The 26,950-nt window shown below is 37.9% G+C and overlaps 1 protein-coding gene across 6 annotated transcripts in view; it reads right to left on the reverse strand.

Moving 5' to 3' along the window:
- Positions 1-26,950, reverse strand: part of MCF2 (MCF.2 cell line derived transforming sequence) — a 121,436-nt gene that overhangs the window by 10,199 nt on the left and 84,287 nt on the right. For 2 of the 6 annotated variants that reach the window (XM_043897648.1, XM_043897647.1), the window contains exons 21-29: positions 19,293-19,385; positions 18,431-18,556; positions 17,522-17,743; positions 11,807-11,899; positions 9,598-9,676; positions 8,982-9,048; positions 5,419-5,528; positions 3,740-3,849; positions 660-772 (exon numbers count right to left, since the gene is read on the reverse strand). In XM_043897648.1, the coding sequence (XP_043753583.1) occupies positions 660-772; positions 3,740-3,849; positions 5,419-5,528; positions 8,982-9,048; positions 9,598-9,676; positions 11,807-11,899; positions 17,522-17,743; positions 18,431-18,556; positions 19,293-19,385 (1,013 nt within the window). Of the gene's footprint in view, positions 1-659; positions 773-968; positions 1,916-2,234; positions 2,397-3,739; positions 3,850-5,418; positions 5,529-8,981; positions 9,049-9,597; positions 9,677-11,806; positions 11,900-17,521; positions 17,744-18,430; positions 18,557-19,292; positions 19,386-26,950 lie in introns of those variants that run through there. The other 4 variants (XM_043897649.1, XM_043897650.1, XM_043897651.1 and 1 more) reach the window with 3 other exon arrangements.

A 26,950-nucleotide genomic window follows, 5' to 3' on the forward strand; every position in this document is an offset into this window, starting at 1 on the left:
AGTACACAGTCAATATAGCATTTCAGTTAAAGTTATTGATACAATGAAGGCAGAATTATTTTATATAAAATTTCCAAAAGCTTTATGGAAGTTTCATTCAGTCCTCTCCCAAACAATATTTCCTTCCTGCTTTGGGTTCTCTGTAGTTAAACAGTATGTTTGGCAGAAGCATCTTTGCAATCAATGCTGTATAAAGTCAGATGCATGAGGACAGAATGTTAAGACTAAAAAGTCAGTATTTGAACTAATAAAGCAAATTGCAGCTATGCTGTAGAATAGTGAACATGGTCCCTGGCACATAGTGGGCATTTAAACATGTGATGAATTAATGAATGACTTGACCTAATGTAATGTGATTTGTAGCTGTTACAAAGCCCAATATATCAGCTGAAACATCTGAGTCAAAGGTAAACCACAAAAGAGCATGCAGACTCAAAGCATTTCATTCTTTCAAAGCATTCTTCACTCACCAAAGGTTAACATTCCTTTCAGTGAGCTATATAGGCATGGCTGAAGCAATGAAATTGAAACACTGATAAGAAATGTGATATTTCTGCTTCTTGAGACTGTATAACAAAGATACAAGTAAAGCAGAACATCTGATTAGATATTTATGTGCCCCAGGGAGAGGTTAACATAGCCGTGGAGAATGCACCTACCATCGACCCTCAGCATCCTCATGGAGAAGCTGAATGACATCTCCATTTCTAATCAGGAGGTCTTCTGAGCCTCTCTTCCTGCAATCTGCTAGGGCTTTATATTTGCCTGGAGACTGTAAGGTTGTTTTGAAAAATGACATTACAAATTTGAATGCAAAACTACTTGCATAACTGCATGATCTGTAACATAAAGACTTTGCTCTTTTCCTCAATGGCAAATGTGGTTAGCTGCAGCAGCTTTGTAAGAACAAACAAACATTGAGCAGTTTGTGATGGCAAAAAAAAAAAGCAGAACATGTGTTTATTTAACCTGAAGAATTCATTTTTATTTGTGAGAAGAGAATTACAGTGTGAACGACACAGAAAATAACAGAGCCCAACTGATTTAAGTTACATGAATAATAAACATAAATCCAGAAAAAAGCATGAAAATAATATTTAAATACTGTTATTTGTAAATTACTCTCATAAAAAAAATTATCTTGGCATATAAAAAAGGCAATGGCCCTGAACAAAGATTTATAAATGTCCCCAAAAGGATTTCTGTGCTTCATATCATTCTGCACAGGTAAAAATCATGGGCGCAAAAGCTTAGTCCAATAAAAGCATATTAAACCATAATGCTGTGCTTTACTTGGCCTTAATCATTTTGCAGCTAGAATTTTAACTTGATTCATTTATAAGCTAAATAATCCAAGGCACACAGATTGCATTTGGTTACAAGATAGACAGAGATGTATTCTGAGATGCGAGTTTTTCCAGCACAGTATCTTAGACATTGGATATATGATTTTATAGAAAAAGAGTACCATAATTAAAAGTGCTTTTTTTAATATGAAAGGAAAGTTGTGCGGATTCAAGTCAATGTATGGCAAAACCAATACAATATTGTAAAGTAAAATAAATTAATTAATTAAAAAAACAAGTAAAAAACAAAACAAAAAAAGAACAAAATGATAAAAAAAAGGAAAGTTGTCTATACATGACAGAAACCACTCACAATACTGTAATTATCCTCAATTAAATATAAAATACAATTTAAAAGGTTAAAAAAAAAAGGAAAGAAAGAATTATGTGGTATCGAGCCTTTGCACATCCAAAAGAATTAACCTGAAAAAATTATCCACATCACTTGGGCTGAACATCTTTTGAGCAGTATTTTTATCAAATGGGCCAAGGAGCAGGCAGGAAAGAGCTATTTGCCATTCAAGAGAGTAGCTTCATTAAAACTGGACAGCCATCTCTGACTCAGGCTTCTCCAAGGGAAGCAGCACCCATATTTCTTGGTTTTGACTTGATAAAGTGAGGCTAAAAGATAGCTCATTCCAACTCGCTTTGCTGTTTAGTTTGGGGGTTATTTTATTGGGGGATGTGGAATGCACCATATTATCTTTGTATCTATTTTCCTCAGTAGCGCAAGTCAGGGAATTCATGGGAGAAAGGAGAAGAACTAGTAGGTTTTTCTCCATTCCTGTCCCCTAAGATGAAAGCATTCTTCAGTTTTGCATATTTGCTTTATTTTCTGACACGATAGCTGGAAAAATGCTTAGTGAAAGCTTTCTCAGTTGTTGACCATCCCTTCGTAGAGCATCATTCATAGCAAACATTGAAACCCCACCCAGCTTCCCCTGACTTGTTGCTCCCATCTGAACAATGACCCCTCCTGTCCGCAGATAATGTTACTTCAGGAAATGAAAGTTCTTTTCAGTGATTCTCAAGGTTGGGGGTTCCCAGGGCCTGCAAGAGTCAAAGTTCTATTTGACTTTTTCATTTTCATCCTCTCACAAGTCTACTGAGGCATTTTCAAGAGGTCACCAAATGTGTGATAGCACAACAGACTGAATGCAAATGCCAGTATGAGAATCCAGCTGTCTTTTCTGAAGTCAGATGTTAAATAGATTTGCAAATTTGTTTTGTTTTGGTTGCACCATGCAGCTTGAGGGACCTTAGTTCCCTAACCAAGGATTAAACCTGTGCTGCTGAAGTGGAAGCGCAAAGTCCTAGCCCCTGGACCATCAGGTAAGTCCTTTATTTCTTCATTTTTTTTGTTGCAAAAATATTTCACATGCCACCCTTCTCACTACACTTTTTTTGTTTGAAAAATGCAAATTCACTAAAAAGTTTGAGCACTACCGGTCTAGACAACGAACTCTGGACAAATCTCTTACCAGCTCTGGGCCTTGGTCTCCTCCTCTGTCAGTTGGAGGGAATAAAGCCTGCCCTTTTTCTCACTAAGACTATGAATATTCAGTGTGAAATTATTTTGTCAACTGTAAATGACCATACAAATATGAATTATGGTCATGGTATTATTGATGGAAAAAATATTCTGTTGCTTTTTTAAAGAAAGCAATTCAGCATCAATACTATGGAGATTTGAGATCAGACCTGCCCAACTGAATGTAATCCTCTGAAAAGCACCAAGGAACAGTCCACTACAAAAACATCATTCCCACCCTCCACACTGGTGACTTCAGAAAACTGGAGATTTATTCTAAATAGTCCTAACTCCCTGGGATAACCCACTAGGAACCTAATAACACCAAAAACTAGTTCTTCTAGAAAATATTTACTTTTACCCTAAAGCAGCCTTTATTTTTATGGGGTGTTTCCTTGCTCTAATATTCTAAGATTCATAGTATTAGCATGTTTTTTTTGACAGCCTACTAAAATATATTTCCCAGGTGAAATTAAATAGTTTTTAAATGTGTCATATTTATTTCCTATATCTAATCTGGAATCTATTCTAAGTATACCTGAACTTCCTGTTGTGCTCTGATTTTATCTGACATGCCCAGATTGAAAATAAAATAAAACTGAAGATAAAATTGGTCATGATATGACTTGGAATGATTGACTATCTCATTAACTTCAGTAGGGGCTCAAGGTATGGCTCAAACAAGTTCTTACAGAGCAAAGTGCTTACTGAATGTTCATGGTAAGACTTATTTCAAGTCTTGGAACACCTCTAATAACATCAAGGATACTGACAAAAGACCACCCCTATGTGCCTAATCTATTTCATCAATAAAACTGCTTGAAGAGTTTTTATTTATTTATCTTAATATGTCATTACTAACCATTAGAGGTCTTTCTTCTTCATGGCCATCATAAGAGGAATAGAAATAGTTACTGGGCCATTGCTCAGGCTCATCAGAGACTTTTGCAGGTGACGATATCTCAGTCCAAACTGTAAGAAAATCATGCAGGGTGGCAGTTACTGGTACACCACAAGGAGAGAAGTAAAACGAACTGTAATTATCAAGGCTATACACTTCAATAGTCCAAGAATAATATCTTTTGTAATAAAACCTCCAATTGGGTTATATTAGTTTAGAATTTCTGATATTTCAGAAAGGGCCTGGAATATCTACACTTCTTTAACTTTTTAGGATGGTTTCATGTTGGGGTTGGTGCAAGTTATTATACTCCTTATTACAGAAAAGTCATCTCTTTCAAAAATTCTTTCTATAACACTCTTCCTGGTCCCACTTAAATAACACTTATAACATTCTACCTGGTAATATGGTTATTTTGGACTTATCTCTTTTATTATGCAAGGACCATGTGTTACACACTGTGTGTCTCATAAGAACCTGCCTGTAAGAGATGCTTAATTAATAAAATAATTAATAGCATGCATTGAACTGATATGAACGAAGCACTTGGAAGGGGCGAAGAAGTAACAGAATGTCATCTTGGCCACACTAAACTGTGAATGTAACCTTGAACAAGCCATGTCAACTTTCTCTGACTTGGTTTCCTCATCTGTCAAATGAAAACAGTGATACTAGGCTCTCCTGACGGCTCAGGGGGCCACAGTATAGATGACCTGAGGGAAGTGACCTGTAAATGGAGAACTGAAGCTGAGCAAGGTTGTTGTTCCTGTTTCTCCTCAGCTAGTAGAGAAGTCTTGCAGATTGAGGACCATCATGTTTAAGTAATGAGAATCAGGCACTCCGTTAGCCATTTCTCCAGAGAAGTCTATTCTGTTGATCCCTGAGTTGTTAATGTGACCCTCTTGGATGCCTCTGAAGCACCATTTACTTCTCTGTTATCACACTATCAAGTTGGATTTTCATTGCTTGTTGCATTATCTTTCTACAGTCCTAGCTTTATGGGGATGGCAGCTGAGTGTATCTCAATTAGACTGTATGCCCAGAGTACTGTAAGATTCCTGGCAATTAGGCTGTTATGTTCATTGAAGTAAACAAGTTGTTTTAAATCCCTTTAAATGACCAAATTTGCAAAAGAAAAGAAAATATTCCAGTTGTAAATAACTCTTCTCTATTTATTAAACCTATAGTGAGTCACGAGTGCCTCCTCTGTGTTCTATTCACCTCTGTATTCTGTGTATGTGTTCTATTCACCTCTGTATTCTGTGTAGGAGGGGCTTCCAAACTTAAGCAGGTGCCAGAAAGAATCATATAGAGAATTTGTGACATCACAGCTGGCTGGGCTCACTCCTAGAGTTTCTGATTCAGAAGGTCCAGGATGGAGCCAAAGTGCCTGCCTTCCTGATAAGTTCCCAGGTGATGCTGATGCTACTGGTCCACAGACCACAAACAGACCACTCTGCTCAGCAGTGCCCACCAGAGAATCTTGCATATATATACAAGACAGAAGAGCTTTCTAAAAATGGGTTAACTCTGTTTTCTTCAGTACAAAGGGAATAGATGGAAAGATTTCTCAAAATAACAATGAGAGAAAACAATTTGCACAACCATGAATCCTCCCTTCGGATAATCATTACACATACCTGTATTTGCTTCTGCCTGAACTGATGTGATGGGCTCACCGACCTCCACCATAGCGCTGATATGTTCCAACTCAGGTTCCTCAGTGCCTATAAAAGCTCTCTGTTGCCCTCTGAAATAGTAAATATGTAAAAACAGTGAGCTTTCTTACAGTCTAAGAGTAATAAGAAATTTAAAATGGTATTTCTTCCACTGATACCCTGTGTTAATAACATAACCTAGGGGCTTCCCTAGTGGCTCAGTGGTCAACAATCCATCTGCCAATGCAGGAGACTTGGGTTTGATCCCTGGTCTGGGAAGATCCCACATGCCTCAGACCAACTAAGCCTGTGCACCACAACTACCGAACTTGTTGTGCTTTACAGCCTGGGAGCCCCAACTACCGAGCCCGTGTGCTGTAACTACTGAAGTCGGCATGCCCTAGAGCCCATGCTCCACAACAAGAGAAGCCACCACAATGAGAAACCTGTGCACCACAACTAGAGAGTAGCCCTTGCTCACTGCAACTAGAGAAAAGCCTGCATAGCAACAAAGACCCAGCAGAGTCAAAAATAAATAAATTGCAAAAAAAAATAAAAAGAATATAATCTAAGAATCCATTCAAGCAGAGCTGACTTTCCCCTGTATTTAAGTCTGTGTGATAATAGCTCATAATATACAGAAGCTTAAATCCTAGGATCCAAGCCAGCGTGGAAAAATATGATTCCCTTCTGAACCCAAGGCAGGTATATTATATAAAATTCCTGTTGTATATTATATTGTATATCTAAAATTTGCTAGGAGGTAAATCCTAAATGTTCTCACTACAGACACAGGAAAGGACAACTATGTAAGGTGATGGATATGTTAATCAGTTTGACTGTGGTGATATATACACATATACATACACACATATATATATAAATAAAATCATAGGCTTCCCAGGTGGCACTAGTGGAAAAGAATCCACCTGCCAAAGGGGAAGACCCAGGAAACACAGGTTTAATCCATGGGCTGGGAAGATGCCCTGGAGGAGGAAATGGCAACCCACTCCAGTATTCTTGCCTAGAGAATTCAATGGACAGAGAAGCCTGGTGGGTTATAGTCCATGGGGTTGCAAAGAGTTGGACACAACTGAGCATGCATGCAATCAACATAATATCAAATCATCAAACTGTACTCTTTAAATGTATACAATTTTAATTGTCAACTATAACTCCATAAATTGGAAAAATATAAAGAACAACAAAAAATCACTATCGTTCTATGAACTTTTAACTTTAATGAATTAGGTATATACATATACATACATTATATGTATATATACTTATATATATATACATATATATACTTATATAAGGTATATATGAATGATGATTAAAACCTTAATCTGATTAATACTGTTGAGGTGAATCAGCTACTATTGAGTCGGTACTGTCTGAAATCTAAAGACTTCCAGAATATATGACAAAATATTGAGTACTGTGACCCCTGGAAAATAAAGACTTCCACTGTGATTTTAAAATGGTTCTTCTAAATGCAAATCAAAAACACAATGAGGTACCATCTCACACCAGTCAGAATGGCTGCTATCCAAAAATCTACAAACAATCAATGCTGGAGAGGGTGTGGAGAAAAGGGAACCCTCTTACACTGTTGGTGGGAATGCAAACTTGTACAGCCACTATGGAGAACAGTGTGGAGATTTCTTTAAAAACTGGAAATAGAACTGCCATATGACCCAGCAATCCCACTTCTGGGCATACACACCAAGGAAACCAGAATTGAAAGAGACACGTGCACCTCAATGTTCATCGCAGCACTGTTTATAATAGCCAGGACATGGAAGCAACCTAGATGCCCATCAGCAGATGAATGGATAAGGAAGCTGTGGTACATATACACCATGGAATATTACTCAGCCATTAAAAAAAGAATACATTTGAATCAGTTCTAATGAGGTGGATGAAACTGGAGCCTATTATACAGAGCAAACTAAGCCAGAAAGAAAAACACCAATACAGTATATTAACGCATATATATGGAATTTAGAAAGGTGGTAACAATGACCCTATATGCAAGATAGCAAAAGAGACACAGGTGTATAGAACAGTTTTTTGGACTCTGTGTGAGAAGGCAAGGGTGGGGTGATTTGCAAGAATAGCATTGAAACATGTATATTATCATATGTGAAACAGATCGCCAGTCCAGGTTCGATGCATGAGACAGGGTGCTCAGGGCTGGTACACTGGGATGACCCTGAGGGATGGGATGGGGAGGGAGGAGGGAGGGAGGGTCAGGATGGGGAACACATGTACACCCATGGCTGATTCATGTCAATGTATGGCAAAAACCACAACAATATTGTAAAGTAATTAGCCTCAAATTAAATAAATTTAAAAAAATTAAATGGTTCTCCTAAAGCCTAGATAAATCAACATACTTTGGATCTGATTTAGGTACCTGTGAAAGATGATGTGCAACAAAGAGAAAAAGAGCATTTTAAAAATTTTTCTTACTGAAGTATAGTTGATTTACAATGTTGTGTTACCTTCTTCTGTACAGCATAGTGAATCAGACATATATATACAAATATTCACTCTTTTTTAGACTCTTTTCCCATATAGGTCATTGCTTACTACTGAATAGAGTTCCCTGTGCTATACAGTAAGTCCTTGTTAGTTATCTATTTTATATATAGTAATGTGTATATGTCAATTCCAATCTCCCAATTTATCCTTCCTTTCTTTCCCCCCCGGTAAACACAGGATTGTTTTCCACATCTCTAACTCTATTTCCACTTTGTAAATAAGTTCATTTGTACTATTGAAAAAGAGTATTTTTAATAAGTCTTTCAATGATCCCTATATCATGCAGACGCTGCATGGTTAATTTCTGTGCCAAGGCTTTGAAATAAGTGTGGGGATTCTTTCGGCATATAGGCAAATGTTCTATGGAAACTCCAACTTCTAGGATTCCTAGAGGCAGAATACAAGGCCAAATCTCTAAACCAGCAGCACAGCTTTCATTTAGAACTGCTACCTTCCTCAAAGACTTTGTGACTGTGTCCAGGCACAATCCCCCCTCCCCGCCCCTGCCACCCAGGAGCCATACCTCCTCTAACTACACAGAGAGGCCAAGTCACCAGCCTGTGGTCTCTGTCAAGGGACCACAAAGCTGTGGGCCAGTATCAGCTGCCAGTACTTCATCATTCTTACATCCCTCTTTCTCCAATCAGATTGAAGGTGTCCAGAAAATTTTTAAAAAGAAATCCATGAGCATAACCACTTTTGCTAGCAGCCTACATGTAACTCCCCCCAGGAGAACAAAGCATTTATAATTTTATTAAAAAATTAGCCCAAACTATTATTTTTTTAACATCAGAGAAACAGTGGGATAACTATTAAGGACTATCAGGCTCCATGTCCAAGGACAGAACTGAGAAAATGATGTGTTTATACAATTTGACAAGATACTGCTAAAAGGGTAGGTAATTTTTGTCTGATAGTTTAATTACATTGTTTCATGTTACACACAGAAAACAGAAGATTGGAAGAGCGATATTTCTTAAAGAAGAATCACTTACTTGCTATTCTGCTGAGAAGAAAGATGATTCTGTTCTGTTAACTGATTATGCTGTTCTCGTTTCTTAACTGTGAAATAAAACAAAGCTTATATAAGCATCATTTGGAAGCCATGCTTCTTACTTCCTTGAGGACCAATAATCTTCACATGTACATAAACACACGCCTCAATCCCATTCTAGTTTACTGTCACAGACTTGAAACAGCCAGAGGGAAGGCCAGTCTGAATTGGAATATAGAAAAGGATCAAATCATGCTGTATTTTATTCAAGACATTCAAGTTTATAACTAGCACCCCTCTTAGGCCAACATTACTAGGCACTGATTACTGAGTTCCCACACAGAGTTGCCTCATGGGAAGGACTTAAAATTAACACATTCAGATTGCTTTATCACTGCAAAACTGCTTCCCAGGCATTAGAGCTCATCTTCTACTGCAAAATTCATTTTCTGAAATAATTCAAACAGCTCCCTGAATCTTGATCTCCTACTAATGAGTTTAATTATAAATAGTAGAAAGTAAATATCAGCCGCATTCCTTGTAAAAATTATCACAAAATCTGAGTCACTGAGCTGTTCTTATACTTCCCATTCTACAGAATGCATGCTTGAATTTACCTGTCAAAAGTTCCTGTTGCTTCAACAAAATATTTCTGATTTCTTTTAACCACATCATCTTCATATCTATATTCGAAGCCTAAAGATTTAAAAAGTGAGGGAGGAGAAGACATGTTTCCTTTTTAAAATGATGCTTTATAATAAAACAAAGGTCATTATTATATTAAACATAATCTATATCCTGAACTATCATATTCTTACCCTAAAATTTTGATTCTTAGACTTCCAAGAAGCAAATAAATAGCCATCAGATTAGATGAAATAATAGTCAAGACTAATTTGAAACTGCCCTTCAATAATAATGCTTAGTGAAAAGTGAAAGTCACTCAGCTGTGTCTGAATCTTTGCAACCCCATGGACTATATAGTCCATGGAATTCTCCAGGCAAGAATACTGGAGTGGGTAGCCATTCCCTTCTCCAGGGGATCTTCCCAACCCAGGTATCGAACCCAGGTCTCCCGCATTGCAGGCAGATTCTTACCAGCTGAGCCATCAGGGAAGCCCAGATGCTTAGAAAAATGTGAAATATAAATCTCACTTATTCTTTTCTGTGTAGGAGGGTTTTTTAAATATATAAACGTTTTCATGTTTAATTTTAGTAAAACAAAACAAGCTCTATTGTTTCTGAAAAGACAATCTATTGCACAGAATTCCCTGGTGGACTATTGGGTTAGGACTTGGTGCTTTCACTGCTAAGGGCCTGGGTTTGATCTCTGGTTCAGAAACTAAGATCTGACATACCACGCTGTAGTGCAGCCAAAAAAAAAAAAACACAATTGCTTGCATAGTTATCTTCATAACTGATGACAGCATGAAAGCTTCCTTAAATATCTTCCCATTACTTACAAGATAAGTTTGTTAATAGATAAGAAAAATCTTACATCTAAACCAAACCAAGAGCATATATTTTTATGAGTTGTAATCACCTAAGACAGAGTTAAAACAAAGAAAAAACACCAAGCACTGTCAACAGGTAACAAGTCATGATACAAATATTTTTTGAAATGGCTCTTGAAATGTTCTAATTTCTCTCCTCTTCCCTGAAACAGGTTGAACATTATAGCACGTGTGGCCAGGGCTTTAACCACATTCTTTAGAAACAACGACCTGATCTGAACCATCATATCACCTTGTCTCATAATCAGGTCCTCTCTGAATGCTAAGCACAAGAGGAACTCAACACTGTTATCAATCTGTAACTCTAGAAACGATGGGGACAGAAAAGCAGCAGCCAAGCTCTTGACTTCCAGCTGTTACTGGTAAGTCTCCTGATGCAGCAGTGAAAACTTAAAGCTATAGAAAGCATCACAGACACATCTTAAGTTAAAGAAAACTTTTGCCAACAGAAGTAACCTAAGTGTGAAAACTTAAAGCTATAGAAAGCATCACAGACACATCTTAAGTTAAAGAAAACTTTTGCCAACAGAAGTAACCTAAGTGTGAAAACTTAAAGCCATAGAAAGCATCACAGACTCATCTCAAGTTAAAGAAAACTTTTGCCAACAAAACTAACCTAAGTGTGCATCAAAAGATGAATGGATTTAAAAGGCAATATATATATACACACACACAATGGGATACTACTCAATCATAAAGAGGAATGAAATTTTGCCATTTTCAACAATAGGATGGACTTAGAGGGTATTATATCAAGTGAAATAAGTCAGAGAAAGACAACTATGACTGATATCATGTGTATGATATCACTTGTATGTGGAACCCAAAAAATAAAACAAACTAGTGAATATAACTAAAAAGAAGCAGTCTCACAGATACAGAGAACAAAATAATGGTTACCAGTTGGGAGAGGGAAGTAGAGAGGGGCAATGTGGGGGTAGGGAATTAAGAGGTACAAACTATTAGGTATAAAATAAACTACAAGGATTTATTGAATCACTTGGGGACTATATCCAATATTTTATAATAACTATAAATGGAGAATAATCTTTAAAAATTATGAATCACTATATTGTATACCTATAACATATAATATTGTACACCAACTATACTTAAAAGAATCAAAGAAAATTTGCTAACTGAAAACATGTTTGACTGTATCACAAAGAATAATCATCAAATAATATTTAGGTGACCTACAGGAAAGGACTGAGAATTTCTGTAATGTAACCAAAATTATTTTTGTTTGCAAATTCAGACTTTTGTATTTTAAGGCAGGTAGAGTTTCTAGAACAATTCTTAAACGACCAACCTGGACAATATAAACTTCTTCCTTTCCAGCATACCAGATTTCAAACTTGCGGTTATCTCCTTTTACGTATTCAGTGATTCCAAGTTCATCCATCTACAATATATGTCATGATTTTTATGAGCATTTTATTCTGAAAACAAAATTACATTAAAGCGACTCCCATCATACCCATCATATTCTAAATGAAACAGAATTCCTCATTTGTGCAAAATATACTTTTACATTCAAAGAATATGAAATGATGAATATAATCACAGACCTGAGTATTTATATGTTTTCACTGAACTATGCACTTATAGTACAGACTACATGCTCCATTCCAGTGACTGAAACAAATGTTATAAATTTGAACATCCAAGTAGCCCACCTAAGATTGAATTCTGTTATAAATTAACAGTACACTATAAAAACAAATTGTGTCAAACACAGAAGTAAAACTAGTTAAATATCAGTGAACAAGTTCACCCAAAACTAATTTAAATGGTTTATTTTTAATAATCATAGGCCAGATAAGTTAATCTCATAAATTATTACTTATGTCTGTAGAAGTCCTACATGTTATAGACATCCAATTTACAGGTCAGGCAGGTACCAATCAGCTACACAAAAATCCCCTCTATTTCTACCCATCTCTCAGGCTCTCTGGAAAACAATCTGTCATGGGAGAGTGATATCTTCTTGTAGCCAGGGAAGCTCTGACATGCAATAGTCCTTCCTTACCATAGTTTTTCTTCTCTTTCACATGATTGTGCAAAGCACAAACTTTTCCATTTTCTTTTATCCTGTGCTGCTAGTAGCTTGGGTAATTCCATTGTGAGCAATTTCACTCCCTTGTACACATTCTCTTTTAGTCTCCTTCTGCCTTTTCTTTCAATTCTTGCCTAATTATCTAAAGGAATATCTCACACTCTGTTCCATTTACATGTGTCCCAAATGATCCTAATTAGAGCTGATAAGCATTAAGAGTAGTGCTTAGTGAGATCCCCATATCAAGAAAGAGAAAAGGGATTATATTTAGAAATGAAAAAGTCTGTGACATCTACCCTGAATGTACTCAGAAGTTACTTTCAGAATGTCCAAAAATAATCTTTATATTCCTACTCAATCACTCTAACTAAACTACTTTTGTTCAAACATCAGGTTTTAAGATAAATAATAATCTCATATTCAAGCTCTATTTAAACTGATTTTGTTTCAATACATGGTTTTGTCCTAACAGCATGATAAGATGGAAAGCCCATGAGCTAGCTATGTGTCTTGGTGCAAGTTGCTTAATCTTTCTGAACTTCCGTTGACTTGACTATAAAATAGGAAGAGTACCTATTTCATAGAGTTGATAGAAGGATTATATAGCATGCATTAAGGACTTAGATAACAAGATGAGTTTTTTTAAAGTATGAGTTTGCTTCCTCAGCTTTTCCTTACGTGAATAGCAACAGTTTTGCTATTTTTCACTGCCTACATAGAGTACAGCGTTATAGATTAAATAAATCTTTTGAGTTACTCTGGAAATCTAAGAATTATATCTATCAAACTATATTGTTCTTGCTGTTGTTGTTTAGCAGATAGCCATGCCCAACTCTTTTGCGACCCCATGGACTGTAGCATGCCAGGCTCCTCTGTCCACAGCATTTCCAAGGCAAGAATACTGGAATGGGCTGACATTTCCTTCTCCAATATTGTTCTTAGTTCTAAGCAATTTACTACAAATGATCCACTGTAATACAATCTATTTGTAATTCATGAATTGTCATATTTTCTCAAATAATAAAATATAAGGATTTTATTGAGAGGTTTTTAAGAAGAGAGGCAGAATTAAAGTTCTAACTATATGAGTACAGTCATATGATATACTATGTAATAAATAATATATATATAAAACAAAAGAACAAAGCTGATTCTATAGTTATACCATAACTGTGATCTCTGCCTCATCCTTCACATTTTCATTAATGATTTCTGACAGCTGGGAATTTATTTTCTTTACTTCAAAGCATTTTATCTGAAGACATCTTGCTGCATCAAGTACTCAGGGCCCCAACTTTTAAACTAATTTTCTGTCTTCAGGGCAGTACAATGATGTCAACTACCTTGTTAAAAAGTCTTCCAGTGGGTCAAGAACTCTGGGATTGTAACCAATAACTACCTATTTTAAGACTTTTATTTATGTATCTGGAATACATAATAGTTACCTCTTGAATTAGTATTATTTAAAAATTTATCTTCATATTAACAAAACAAAAAATGCAGCAAGGCTGAACTGCCATGAGGCAATTACAAGCAAGGTATTGGGTATAAAACAGTAACATAACTATATCTTGAAAACAGTTTCTGGGATCAAAAAAGAAAGAAAATGAGGATTATATCAGAATACAATTTATAAAAATTAAAACTAAATGGGCATAGAACATTAGTATGTATTTAAAAAGAACACACAAACTGAAGGATATACATCAAATAAATTAGAATGGTTGCTACAGGGGTAGAGAGGAGATCAAGTGCAGAGGATGGAGATAAAAAGGAATGAAGGAATGAAATAAACAAGCAAGAACAAGACTTGCCAGCATGGCGCAGGGCTTATGGTCATGGAGTTCGAGGCCATCTGCCTGGGTGTGAATCTATGCCCTTGGATGAATTATTCACCTCTCTGGAACTTGGCTTGCCTATCCTCAAAACGGGGTTGATAATAGTTCCTACTTCACATAAAGTTGCTATGTAGATTAAATGAATTAACATTGATAACACTTAAACAGCTCCTAGCAAAATAGTCAGTATGATGCATATATTTGTTAAACTTAAAAACATAGATGAGGATGGAGAGGGAGCGGGGAGGGGGGATCGGGATGGGGAATACGTGTAAATCTATTGCTGATTCATGTCAATGTATGACAAAACCCACTGAAAAAATAAATAAATTAATTTAAAAAAAACATAGATGAAAATAATAAACGCATGAACTAAGGAATCTGAAGAACTCGAATGTCTCCATTTGACTAACTGTGACTTTAGGGCCTTTCCTTTGCACACGAGCTGTCAACTTAAAATATAGCACGAAGTCATCATTTAGCTGTCAGGCCATGAAATTCCAGCTTGATATGATGAAGTCAAGGCAACAGTTCCTTGAAAGTGCTTCCACATTGATCCTCTCTACCAAGGGGAAGATTCTGAAACCAGGAATCCAAACTCTTACGTAACACACTGACTAGTCCTACCAGCAATTGTTTAATCCCAGAATCTCATGTAAGCAAGAGGAAGTAAGCATAGTCAGGCTTATAAGAAATAGCTTAATTTCCATCTTTCTCTGTGAGCAACATCACCATTTTCCTAATAATCCCGGTCTCAATCCTTGCAGGCATCAGTGACTAATGTCTTTTATTAAGGACACTAGGCATTATTGTGGAATCAAAGAAAAACAGGCTGATTTTTTCCCTCCAATGTCAGGTATTATTTATTTTCTATATCTAGTAAGTCAACAAGCCTGCCTGTTTACCTGCCATGGAAATGTTTCTTGCATCTATCCCGTTCTCTGTTTCCATGGTAACCACTGTTGTTTGAATTCTCATGAATTGGTTACCTCATACCAATCCATCCTCACTCTGATGTGCTTTAGAAATACTAAACTACTCTGTTGGTGTGCCCAATTTGTGATAAATTAAAAGTAAAAAAGAGAGAGAGAAAAAAGTAAAAAAAGAAAAATCAATACAAGCCAGAAATAGTACATTAGGTAGTAACTAGGTCACTCTACAAATAAAAAGTGAATCAAATGGATTTGGGTCCAACTAGTCTATGAAGATGAAGTACCTTCCCTGGGAATAGATATACAGATAGCAGGAGACCTGAACCCTGTTTGATGTTGATTACAAACTCTTGATTCTCAACCAAAGTTTATTAGAGACATAAAAGACCCTTGGAGATTTTAGGGACTTGGAGATGGGTGGCTAATATCAGAGCAACAGGGCATTTGTTATGAAAACAGTGAGAGTTTTCAAAAGCCACTGCTGTGGGCTCAGCAGGGAAAGCAGACCATAGAAAAAGGTCAGAGACCTAACTGTGGTTAGGAATTCCGTCAGGAACAGCATAGGGTTGTTGGCATCTGGGAAGAATCAAAAGCAGGACCTGCTTCTCGGGGGGCCTCCTGACACAAAGCCCTCATGCCTGCTCAGGACACATGGCCCATCCTCTTTGTTACCACTGCTGGATAGCTCATCAATTCTCAACTTGCTAACAACCAAGAAACAACAGGCTCATGAGAAATAACCAAAATGATAGTGGCTGGGAAGTTGAGGGTAATAATTTTCTCCATTTTCCAAATTTTCTTTTCTTTTCTTTTTTTGGTCACGCCACACAGCATGCAGTATCTCCCTTGACCAGGGATCGAACCTCTGCCCCTCCCAGCGGGAGCTCAGAGTCTTAACCACTGTACCATCATGGAAGTCCCCAAATTTTCTTTAACAAATGCTATATTGTTTTTACAATGTAGAACTTGAAAGATAAAATTAATTAGTGTGAAAAAAAATCAAATTTGCCAATTACAGACTCCTGTGGATTGGAAGTTCCTCTTCTCAAATGTCAAAACCAGCTGGGAATGGCACTGAATTGCCAGTAACTTCCTCACACAATACTGCTCTGATTTGAATACCAAACTAACTGTAGGACAGAATGGTGGTTTGGGTTATGGGAGAGAAGAAAGCAATTTCTAAGGATCAGACAGGACAGACGTGGGCAAGATTCAGCAATTGGTGGCTATGGAACACCCAGGAAAAGAGGGGATGGAGGAGGGATATGATGGGAATGTGCTAGACATAAAAGTGATCTGGCAGTCCAGTGGTTAAGACTCTGTGCTCCAGTGCAAGGCGGGGCATAGATTCAATCCCTGGTTGGGGAACTAAGCTGAGTCGCGAGGCCAAGAAAAACAACAGAAAAAAGGTGATCCATTTTTTAATTACATTGGAAAAAAAAGGAAAAAAACTCTTTCCTCTGACTCTCCTGTATGATAAAAAGTCCTTGCTACCACGACCAAGAACTCCACCTGGTGTCATTGGTAAGACAGTGCAAACGGGGGAGCCTGGGTCTCTTCCTGTAATTTCAAACTCCACCAGGCAAGACACTAGGGCGCCCCCTTGAGGAATGCCTGGGACTGAAGTGAGAGAGAAAGAGAAGGTTACATTCTGCCCTTCCTGGCTCTCATTTTAAGCAGACAAGTTCTGCTTCACCTGACATTTCTGTATGACTCCTACTTAAGGTTTCATGGGTGAGAGCTTGAAAAATGAGTAGAGACGGGGGTCAAAGGGTGCAAACTTCCAGTTGTAAAATAAATAAACCCCAGGGATGTAATGTATAGCATGGTAACTATGGAGATCATGAGTGATTAATAATACTGTACTTCGTATTTGAAACTTGCTAAGAGAGTAGATCTTAAAAGTTATCACAAGAAAAAAAATGTTTTTAACTGTGTAGTGATGGATGTTATTTGTGGCAATCATTTCACAATATGTACAAATATTGACTCATTACACTGCATACCTGAAACAATTATAATGTTATAGGCCAATTATACTTCAGTTTAAAACAAAAGATTTTGTTTAGAAAAAAATAAACAAATGTGTGTGACTAAAGCATAAAACCCAGTCAGCTGAACTGAAAAAGTACACAAACTTGAATACAGTATATGTATACACGAGAAACTATTACATTATACAATTCAAAAGGTCTTACTTTCAAACAGTGCTTAAAACTGTATGATGGGTATCGATCACCGCCTTCTCCACTTTCAATGCGCTTTTTACAAAATACAATGGCTTTTTCATACAGGAAAAGGTGCCGCTGCATTGGTTTGAATCTAGCAAAATCCTTCATCTTTGTAGTACCTTTCTTGTGTCCAATCCAAACACTGAACGCACCCTGCATTATCATCTTGCCCAGCTCATTTAAGTTTCCCTGGAACAGAAAACCTCAGCTCATTAGTACAGGGCAGAAGGGCATTCAGATCTCTGACAGCATCATTACAGTGTTTAGCTTGAGCTACTAAAACCCTGAAGCATAATTTATAGTTTTAAAAGTTTCATTCATCATAACTTTTCACATAAAAACATGCCATGTGTCAGCCAGTTACAAAATGACTATGGGACTGGGAGATAGAAGAAACTTCCTTTTCCTTGGCTTCATGTCTCCATGTGGAGGTATTTGAGCTGGGCCAACTCTCCCCATGGCTTCCTCAGTCCTGATTGGCGAGTGAGCTCTTCCAGTCCAAGTTTTCCCATGGGGTGGAACTAACTCCTAAAGATTTGATCTCTTTCTTCCATCTCTCTATCTTGGACCTGGGCAAAGAACACTTCTGAGACCATATGTCTCCTTAGAATAGACCCTAACATCCCATGACGTGGGATCTCCCAAAGTCTGCACTTGGGGGTAGGCCTTGTTAGGGACAAGGGGAATGTCGTAAATCCATCTGGCTGCTGATCTGAAGCCAATTTTCCACTTAGCATCATAAGTAATAATGCTGACATTTAGATCCTTTGTTTGTCTGCCTCTTACGTCTTATTTCTCAGTTGTTCCAGGAGAGGAAGAAAGAGATGTTAACATGCTTACCCTGTAAAACTGCAACAATCATGAAGATCTACTTACGATATAGCCATTTATTGCAGTCTGATGCATTGAGTCATTAACTGACTTCAGTAAATCCAGCATTGTGTCAAGTGCCTCCTTTAATTCTACAGATCCGACACAATCTTTGCTATATTTTAATAGCTCCTGTAATTAGAAGTCAAGAGTTAAACTTAATATTAGGCAGATATTAATAACTGGAGAAAATGAATATATTTTTGGCTAACATGCTTTCAAGGAGGAATCCAAAGATAATGGCACTTTTTTGAGTAATTTCTTTCACATGCTATTTGTCACATTAATACTATATTTAATAACAATGTCAAAACTGGGGAAGAAATGGAATAGTGACTAAACAGTAGAAAGCAAAGAACATTCAATACTTCCGGGGCTGGCAAACAATAGCTATTAGGACACACTAGAGATTCATTTTTAAAACAACTACACATCTTTTTGGTCCTCCATGTAGAGCAATTAACTTTATTCACCATGTGTACACCATAGAACATTGTGAAAAGATATTTTAAAACAATCTATGTTGTATTTATACCTAACATGACATTTTAGGAATCCTTTCACATTACTCAGGGATATGCTATCTTTATTTTTCACTGAGAAGGCTTATAGGAAATACAATCTCAAAACTACAAGGAATATTTGCTTAGTTCCGCTTAACAACAGTAAAAGTTCTGCAGTCAATCTTGTCCATATATCAGTGTAATTTGTATGGACACTTAAACAGCTAAAAGCATAGATTCTACTGCTATATCTAGCCCTCCCATTCAGGGAGCCTACCTATTTCTAGTGCTTCCTTTTTAATGGCTTTGCTACATCTGACCCAAAAAAGTAAGTAAAGAAAGAAAGAAATGCTTCATGTAATTACCTTCAACAGTAACTGGTATTTAGTGATACGTTGCACTGGTTTCAGTAAATAGGAATCTAGACCAAGTCTGTGTTTTAATTTTCTTTGACATTCCTGTCATTAAAATAGAATTATTAATAAGTTTAAATTAAGACATTTGCCTATGAATATGCCAAATGTTCACTGATTAAACCCAATGCATGGATGTTTCTTATATCTCAAGGAAAATTTACCAGAAAGATCACTGTCCTATATGGTATGGAAACTGTAAGAGGCAGTATATATGGAAAACTACAGTGAACGTTACTTCAAGGATTGGAGAGATAGAAAATCCCCAAATTTCAAAGACTAAAAAAAATTATGTATAAATTCACAATCATGTGGAATGCTTAAAAAGTCAGCAAGCAATGAATGATCCTAGGTTAACATGACCAGAAAGTTCTTCAGAGTATCCAAGAAAATTAACAAAAGGCTCAGTTCCACAGGACAAGACCCAGAAAAGAAATAGGTTGCACTGAATATAAATCAGACTGGGTATGAGAAGAGTTTCCTAAATGTCACAAGAAAAATATAGCCCTTATCAACTAGTGCTATATTTCATCTGATTACTGGCTTGCTGCCACTATAAATATAAGAGTCATGACTCTGGGTCCTGGGAACATTGTAGAGTCCATACTTAGGGCAAAATGAAGCTATTTAGGATGGAATGTGCATATAGGAAGTGCAGAACACAAAGGGAATGGGAGAGGAGATACCTATGTAAGATCCAGGACCCTCCTCTATATATGGGTAAAATTCAACACATCTAATTCAATTATCAACTTATGGTTAAAAATGGTGAACTGACACATGTATTTGGCTCTTTTCACTCATGAAATTCAACTGACACGATGGAAACATTTTTACAAGACAAAGCCTAAAGTTACAAGATGAGAGAGGGGAAAACATCTACAAAATTTGGAAACTGGCAAAGGGCAAAGCCAAGGAACAACTCAATTTATGTTCAAGAACACCTTTCCCCCTCCTCCAAGAATGTCTTCCTCTTCCTCCTCTGAAAGTTGGAGATGAAGGTGGGGTTTAAAAAACAGATGTTTGTTTAAGAAGTAATTTTAAATACTTGTTTAAGGGGCGGTCCTAAGATGGTGGAGGAATAGGATGGGGAGACCACTTTCTCCCCCACAAATTCATTGAAAGAACATTTGAACACTGAGCAAATTCCACAAAACAACTTCTGAATGCTGGCAGAGGACATCACGCACCCAGAAAGGCAGCCCATTGTCTTTGAAAGGAGGTAGGACAAAATATAAAAGATAAAAAGGAGACAAAAGAAGTAGGGATGGCGATCCGTACTGGGAAGGGAGTCTTAAAAAAGAGAGAAGTTTCCAAACACCAGGAAACACTCTCACTGGCAGGTCTGTGGAGAGTCTTGGAATCTCAGAGGGCAACATAACTGGGAGGAAAAATAAATAAATAAATAAATAAAGAATCAAAACCCACAGATTACGTGCCTAACAGCAACTCCCAGCAGAGAAGCAGCCCAGACGTTCACATCCACCACTAGCAAGCGAGGGCTGGACAGGGAGGTGCGGGCTGCATTGCTTAGAGTAAGGACCGGGCCTGAATGCTCCGAGGGCAACCTGAGGGAACTAACTTGAGATAGCAACCCAGATTGTGGGACAGCTATCCCACGAAAAGCCCTAACCTAAGACACTGCCAGGCTCGCTCACAGAACAAAGAACTGAGCAGAGCTAGCCGGCTGCAGACCGGCCCATCCCCTGCCGGAGATAGGCAGGCGGGGACAGCCAGAGTTGGAAGGGGGCAATCGCGGCCCCAGAGAGGCATCATCTACCAAACTGCAAGCAGGCTTCATTGTAACCAAGACTTCTTGGGATTCTGGACGGTTGACATCCGCCAGGATGGTCGCAGCCAGAGATCAACTCCCCAGAAGAGACACACGGCACACCTGAGAAGGCGTGCCAGTTGTACACCCAGAAAACCAAGCAGCTGGGACGGGGGAGGTGATAAGATGCACCCTCCAACTGGGGGTGACTGCATTCACCAAGCACCTGGTCACCTGAGCTGCTCGGACCTGGAAAGTGCACAAAACGCAGGTCCAATCGAGTCTGTGCCTTTGTGGAGTACCCGAGAACCTGAACCTGAGTGGCTCAGACCTGGGAAGTGCGTGCAACCCAGGGCTCGCCTTAGACAGTTCCCCAGCAGAGCAACCTGGAGCCTGAGCAGTGTAGACTGGGAAAGCACACACGCCGTGAGCGGGGCAAACCCAGTGTGAATGAGACACTGCAAGCACTCCCCACACACGCCAGTGACATTTGTTTGCAGTGTTCCTCCCTCCCCACAGCACGACTGAACAAATGAGCATAAATAAGTGACCACCACCGCCCCCTTGTTTCAGGGAGGAAATTAGACACTGAAGAGACCAGCAAACAGAAGAAGCTAAAATAAACATAGGGAACCACTTTGGAAGTGACAGGTGCAATAAATTAAAACCCTGTAGTTAGAACTAACTACATAGGAAGGGGCCTATAGATCTTGAGAAGTACAAGCCAGATCAAGGAACTATCTGAAAATGAACTGGCCCCACATGTCCACAACAGCTCCAGAGAAAGTCCTAGATATATTTTTGCTATTATCATTTTTTAAATGTTTAAAAAAAAATTTTTTTTTACTCTTAAGTCCTCTATTACCCCTTTAATTTTCATTTTTATAATCTACTATTACCTTGCAAAAACAAAATACCCTATTTTTAAAGCAAACTTCATATATATATTTTATAATGTTTGTGACTTTGTTTTGTTTTATTAATATTGTATTTTTTGGAATCTAACCTCTACTCTAGATTTTTAATCTCTGCTTTTTGGTATTTCTTACCAATTTTGTACCTATAAGAACCAAATCTTCAGTACCCATTTTTACTTGGGAGTGAGATTACTGGCTTGATTGCTCTCTCCCCCTTTTGACTCTCTTTCTCCAACAGTTTGCCTCTAATTCCTCCCTCTCCCTTCTCTTCTCTACCCAACTCTGTGAATCTCTTTGTGTGTTCGGGGCTGTGGAAAACACTTAGGGAACTGATTACTGGCTAGATCTGTCTCTCTCCTTTGGATTCCCCCTTTTACCCTCGTGGCCACCTCTGTCTCCCTCCTCCCTCTTCTCTGTTCTGTGTAACTCTATGAACATCTCTGAGGGGTCCAGACTGAGGAGAGCATATAGAGAAGTGATTACTGGCTAGCTTGCTCTCTCCCCTTTTGATTCCCCCTCTTTTCCTCTTGGTCACCTAATCTCCCTCCTCCCTCTTCTCCTCTCCATGCAACTCTGTGTACCTCTCTGGCTGTCCCTCACTGTGGAGAAATTTTTCATTATTAACCTAGATGTCTTATCATCAGTGCTGTATAGATGGAGAAGTCTTGAGGCTACTGTAAGAATAAGACTGAAAACCAGAGGCAGGAGGCTTAAGTCCAAATCCTGAAAATACTAGAGAACTCCTGACTCCAGGGAACACTAATCAATGAGAGCTCATCAAAAGCCTCCATTCCTACACTGAAACCAAGCACCACCCAAGGGCCAATAAGTTCCAGAGCAAGACATAGCATGCAAATTCTCCAGCAACACAGGAACATAGCCCTGAGCTTCAATACACAGGCTACCCAAAGTCACACCAAACACACTGACATCTCAAAACTCACTACTGGACACGTCATTGCACTCCAGAGAGAAGAAATCCAGCTCCACCCACCAGAACACCGACACAAGCTTCCCTAACCAGGAAACCTTGACAAGCCATCTGTCCAATCCCACCCACAGCAAGGAACCTCCACAATAAAGAGGAACCACAAACTGCCAGAATATGGAAAGGCCACCCCAAACACAGCAATATAAACAAGATGAAAAGGCAGAGAAATACTCAGCGGGCAAAGGAACAGGATAAATGCCCACCAAACCAAACAAAAGAGGAACAGACAGGGAATCCACTTGATAAATAATTCCTAATAATGATAGTGAAAATGATCCAAAATCTTGAAAACAAAATGGAGTTACAGATAAATAGCCTGGAGACAAGGATCGAGAAGATGCAAGAAATGTTTAACAAGGACCTAGAAGAAGTAAAAACGAGTCAATATATAATGAATAATGCAATAAATGAGATCGAAAACACTCTGGAGGGAACCAACAGTAGAACAACGGAGGCAGAAGATAGGATAAGTGAGGTAGAAGATACTATGGTAGAAATAAATGAAACAGAGAGGAAAAAAGAAAAAAGAATTAAAAGAAATGAGGACAACCTCAGAGACCTCTGGGACAATGTTAAATGACCCACCATTCGAATCATAGGAGTCCCAGAAGAAGAAGACAGAAAGACCATGAGAAAATACTTGAGGAGATAACAGTTGAAAACTTCCCTAAAATGGGGAAGGGGTCACCAACATCCAAGAAACCCAGAGAGTCCCAAACAGGATAAACCCAAGGCGAAACACCCCAAGACACATATTAATCAAATTAACAAAGACCAAACACAAAGAACAAATATTAAAAGCAGCAAGGGAAAAACAACAAACACACAAGGGGATTCCCATAGGATAACAGCTGATCTTTCAATAGAAACTCTTCAGACCAGAAGGAATGGCAGGACATACTTAAAGTGATGACAGAAAATAACCTACAGCCCAGATTACTATACCCAGCAAGGGTCTCATTCAAATATGAAGGAGAAATCAAAAGCTTTACAGACAAGCAAAAGCTGAGAGAATTCAGCACCACCAAACCAGCTCTTCAACAAATGCTAAAGGATCTTCTCTAGACAGGAAACACAGAAAGGGTGTATAAACTAGAACCCAAGACAATAAAGTAAATGGCAACGGGATCATACTTATCAATAATTACCTTAAATGTAAATGGGTTGAATGCCCCAACCGAAAGACAAAGACTGGCTGAATGGATACAAAAACAAGACCCCTATAGATGTTGTCTACAAAGAACCCACCTTGAAACAAGGACACATACAGGCTGAAAGTGAAGGGTTGGAAAAAGACATTCCATGCAAATAGAGACCAAAAGAAAGCAGGAGTAGCAATACTCATTTCAGATAAAATAGACTTTAAAATAAAGGCTGTGAAAAGAGACAAAGAAGGACACTACATAATGATTAAAGGATCAATTCAAGAAGAAGATATAACAATCATAAATATATATGCACCCAACATAGGAGCACCACAATATGTGAGACAAATGCTACAAGCATGAAAGGGGAAATTAACAATAACACAATTATAGTGGGAGACTTTAATACCCCACTCACACCTATGGATAGATCAACTAAACAGAAAATTAACAAGGAAACACAAACTTTAAATGATACAATAGACCAGTTAGACCTAGTTGATATCTATAGGACATTTCACCCCAAAACAATGAATTTCACCTTTTTCTCAAGTGCACACGGAACCTTTTCCAGAATAGATCACATCCTGGGCCATAAATCTAGCCTTGGTAAATTCAAAAAACTGGAAATCATTCCAAGCATCTTTTCTGACCACAATGCAGTAAGATTAGATCTCAATTACAGGAGAAAAACTATTAAAAATTCCAACATATGGAGGCTGAACAACACGCTGCTGAATAACCAACAAATCACAGAAGAAATCAAAAAAGAAATCAAAATATGCATAGAAACGAATGAAAATGAAAACACAACAACCCAAAACCTATGGGACACTGTAAAAGCAGTGCTAAGGGGAAGGTTCATAGCAATAGAGGCATACCTCAAGAAACAAGAAAAAAGTCAAATAAATAACCTAACTCTACAACTAAAGCAACTTGAAAAGGAAGAAATTATGAACCCAAGGGTTAGCAGAAGGAAAGAAATCTTAAAAAGTAGGACAGAAATAAATGTAAAAGAAGCAAAAGAGACCGTAGCAAAAATCAACAAAACCAAAAGCTGGTTCTTTGAGAAGTTAAATAAAATTGACAAACCATTAGGCAGACTCATCAAGAAACAAAGGGAGAAAAATCAAATCAACAAAATTAGAAATGAAAATGGAGAGATCACAACAGACAACACAGAAATACAAAGGATCATAAGAGACTATTATCAGCAACTATATGCAAATAAAATGGACAACTTGGAAGAAATGGACAAATTCTTAGAAAAGTACAACTTTTCAAAATTGAACCAGGAAGAAACAGAAAATCTTAACAGATCCATCACAAGCACGGAAATTGAAACTGTAATCAGAAATCTTCCAACAAACAAAAGCCCAGGACCAGACAGCTTCACAGCTGAATTCTACCAAAAATTTAGAGAAGAGCTAACACCTATCCTACTCAAACTCTTCCAGAAAATTGCAGAGGAAGGTAAACTTCCAAACTCATTCTATGAGGCCACCATCACCTTAATACCAAAACCTGACAAAGACGCCACAAAAAAGAAAACTATAGGCCAATATCACTGATGAACATACATGCAAAAATCCTTAACAAAATTCTAGCAAACAGAATCCAACAACATATTAAAAAGATCAAACATCATGACTAAGTGGGCTTTATCCCAGGGAGGCAAGTATTCTTCAATATCCACAAATCAATCAATGCGATACACCACATTAACAAAATGAAGTAAGCCAGAAAGAAAAACACCAATACAGTATACTAACACATATATATGGAATTTAGAATAACCCTGTATGGGAGACAGCAAAAGAGACACAGATATATTGAAGAGTCTTTTGGACTCTATGGGAGAGGCGAGGGCGGGATGATATGGGAGAATGGCACTGAAATATGTAAATTATCATATGTGAAATGAATCGCCAGTCCAGGTTCAATGCATGATACAGGATGCTCGGGACTGGTGCACTGGGATGACCCAGAGGGATGGGATGGGGAGGGAGGTGGGAGTGGGGGTTCAGGATGGGGAACACATGTACACCCATGGCAGATTCAAGTCAATGTAATGCAGAACCAATACAATGTTGTAAAGTAAAATTAATTGATTAATTAATTTAAAAAAATCATACATCATGACCAAGTGGGCTTTATCCCAGAGAAGCAAGGATTCTTCAATATCCACAAATCAATCAACTAATACACCACATTAAAGATAAAAACCAGATGATTATCTCAATAAATGCAGAGAAAGCCTTTGACAAAATTCAATATTCATTTATGATCAAAACCCTCCAGAAACCAGGAACAGAAGGAACATATCTCAACATAATAAAAGCTATGTATGACAAACCCACAGCAAACATTATGCTCAATGGTGAAAAATTGAAAGCATTTCCTCTAAAGTGAGGAACAAGACAAGGGTGCCCACTCTCACCACTACTATTCAACATAGTTTTGGAAGTTTTGACCACAGCAATCAGAGAAGAAAAAGAAATAAAAGGAAACCAGACTGGAAAAGAAGAAGTAAAATTCTCATTGTTTGCAGATGACATGATCCTCTACATAGAAAACCCTAAAGATTCCACCAGAAAATTACTAGAGCTTTCTCGAAGCCAGGCTTCAGCAATACGTGAACTGTGAACTTCCAGATGTTCAAGCTGGTTTTAGAAAAGGCAGAGGAACCAGAGATCAAATTGCCAGCATCTGCTGGATCATCAAAAAAGCAAGAGAGTTCCAGAAAAACATCTACTTCTGCTTTATTGACTATGCCAAAGCCTTTT

Source organism: Cervus elaphus, chromosome X (genome assembly GCF_910594005.1).
Source record: "Cervus elaphus chromosome X, mCerEla1.1, whole genome shotgun sequence".
Taxonomy (NCBI): domain Eukaryota; kingdom Metazoa; phylum Chordata; class Mammalia; order Artiodactyla; family Cervidae; genus Cervus; species Cervus elaphus.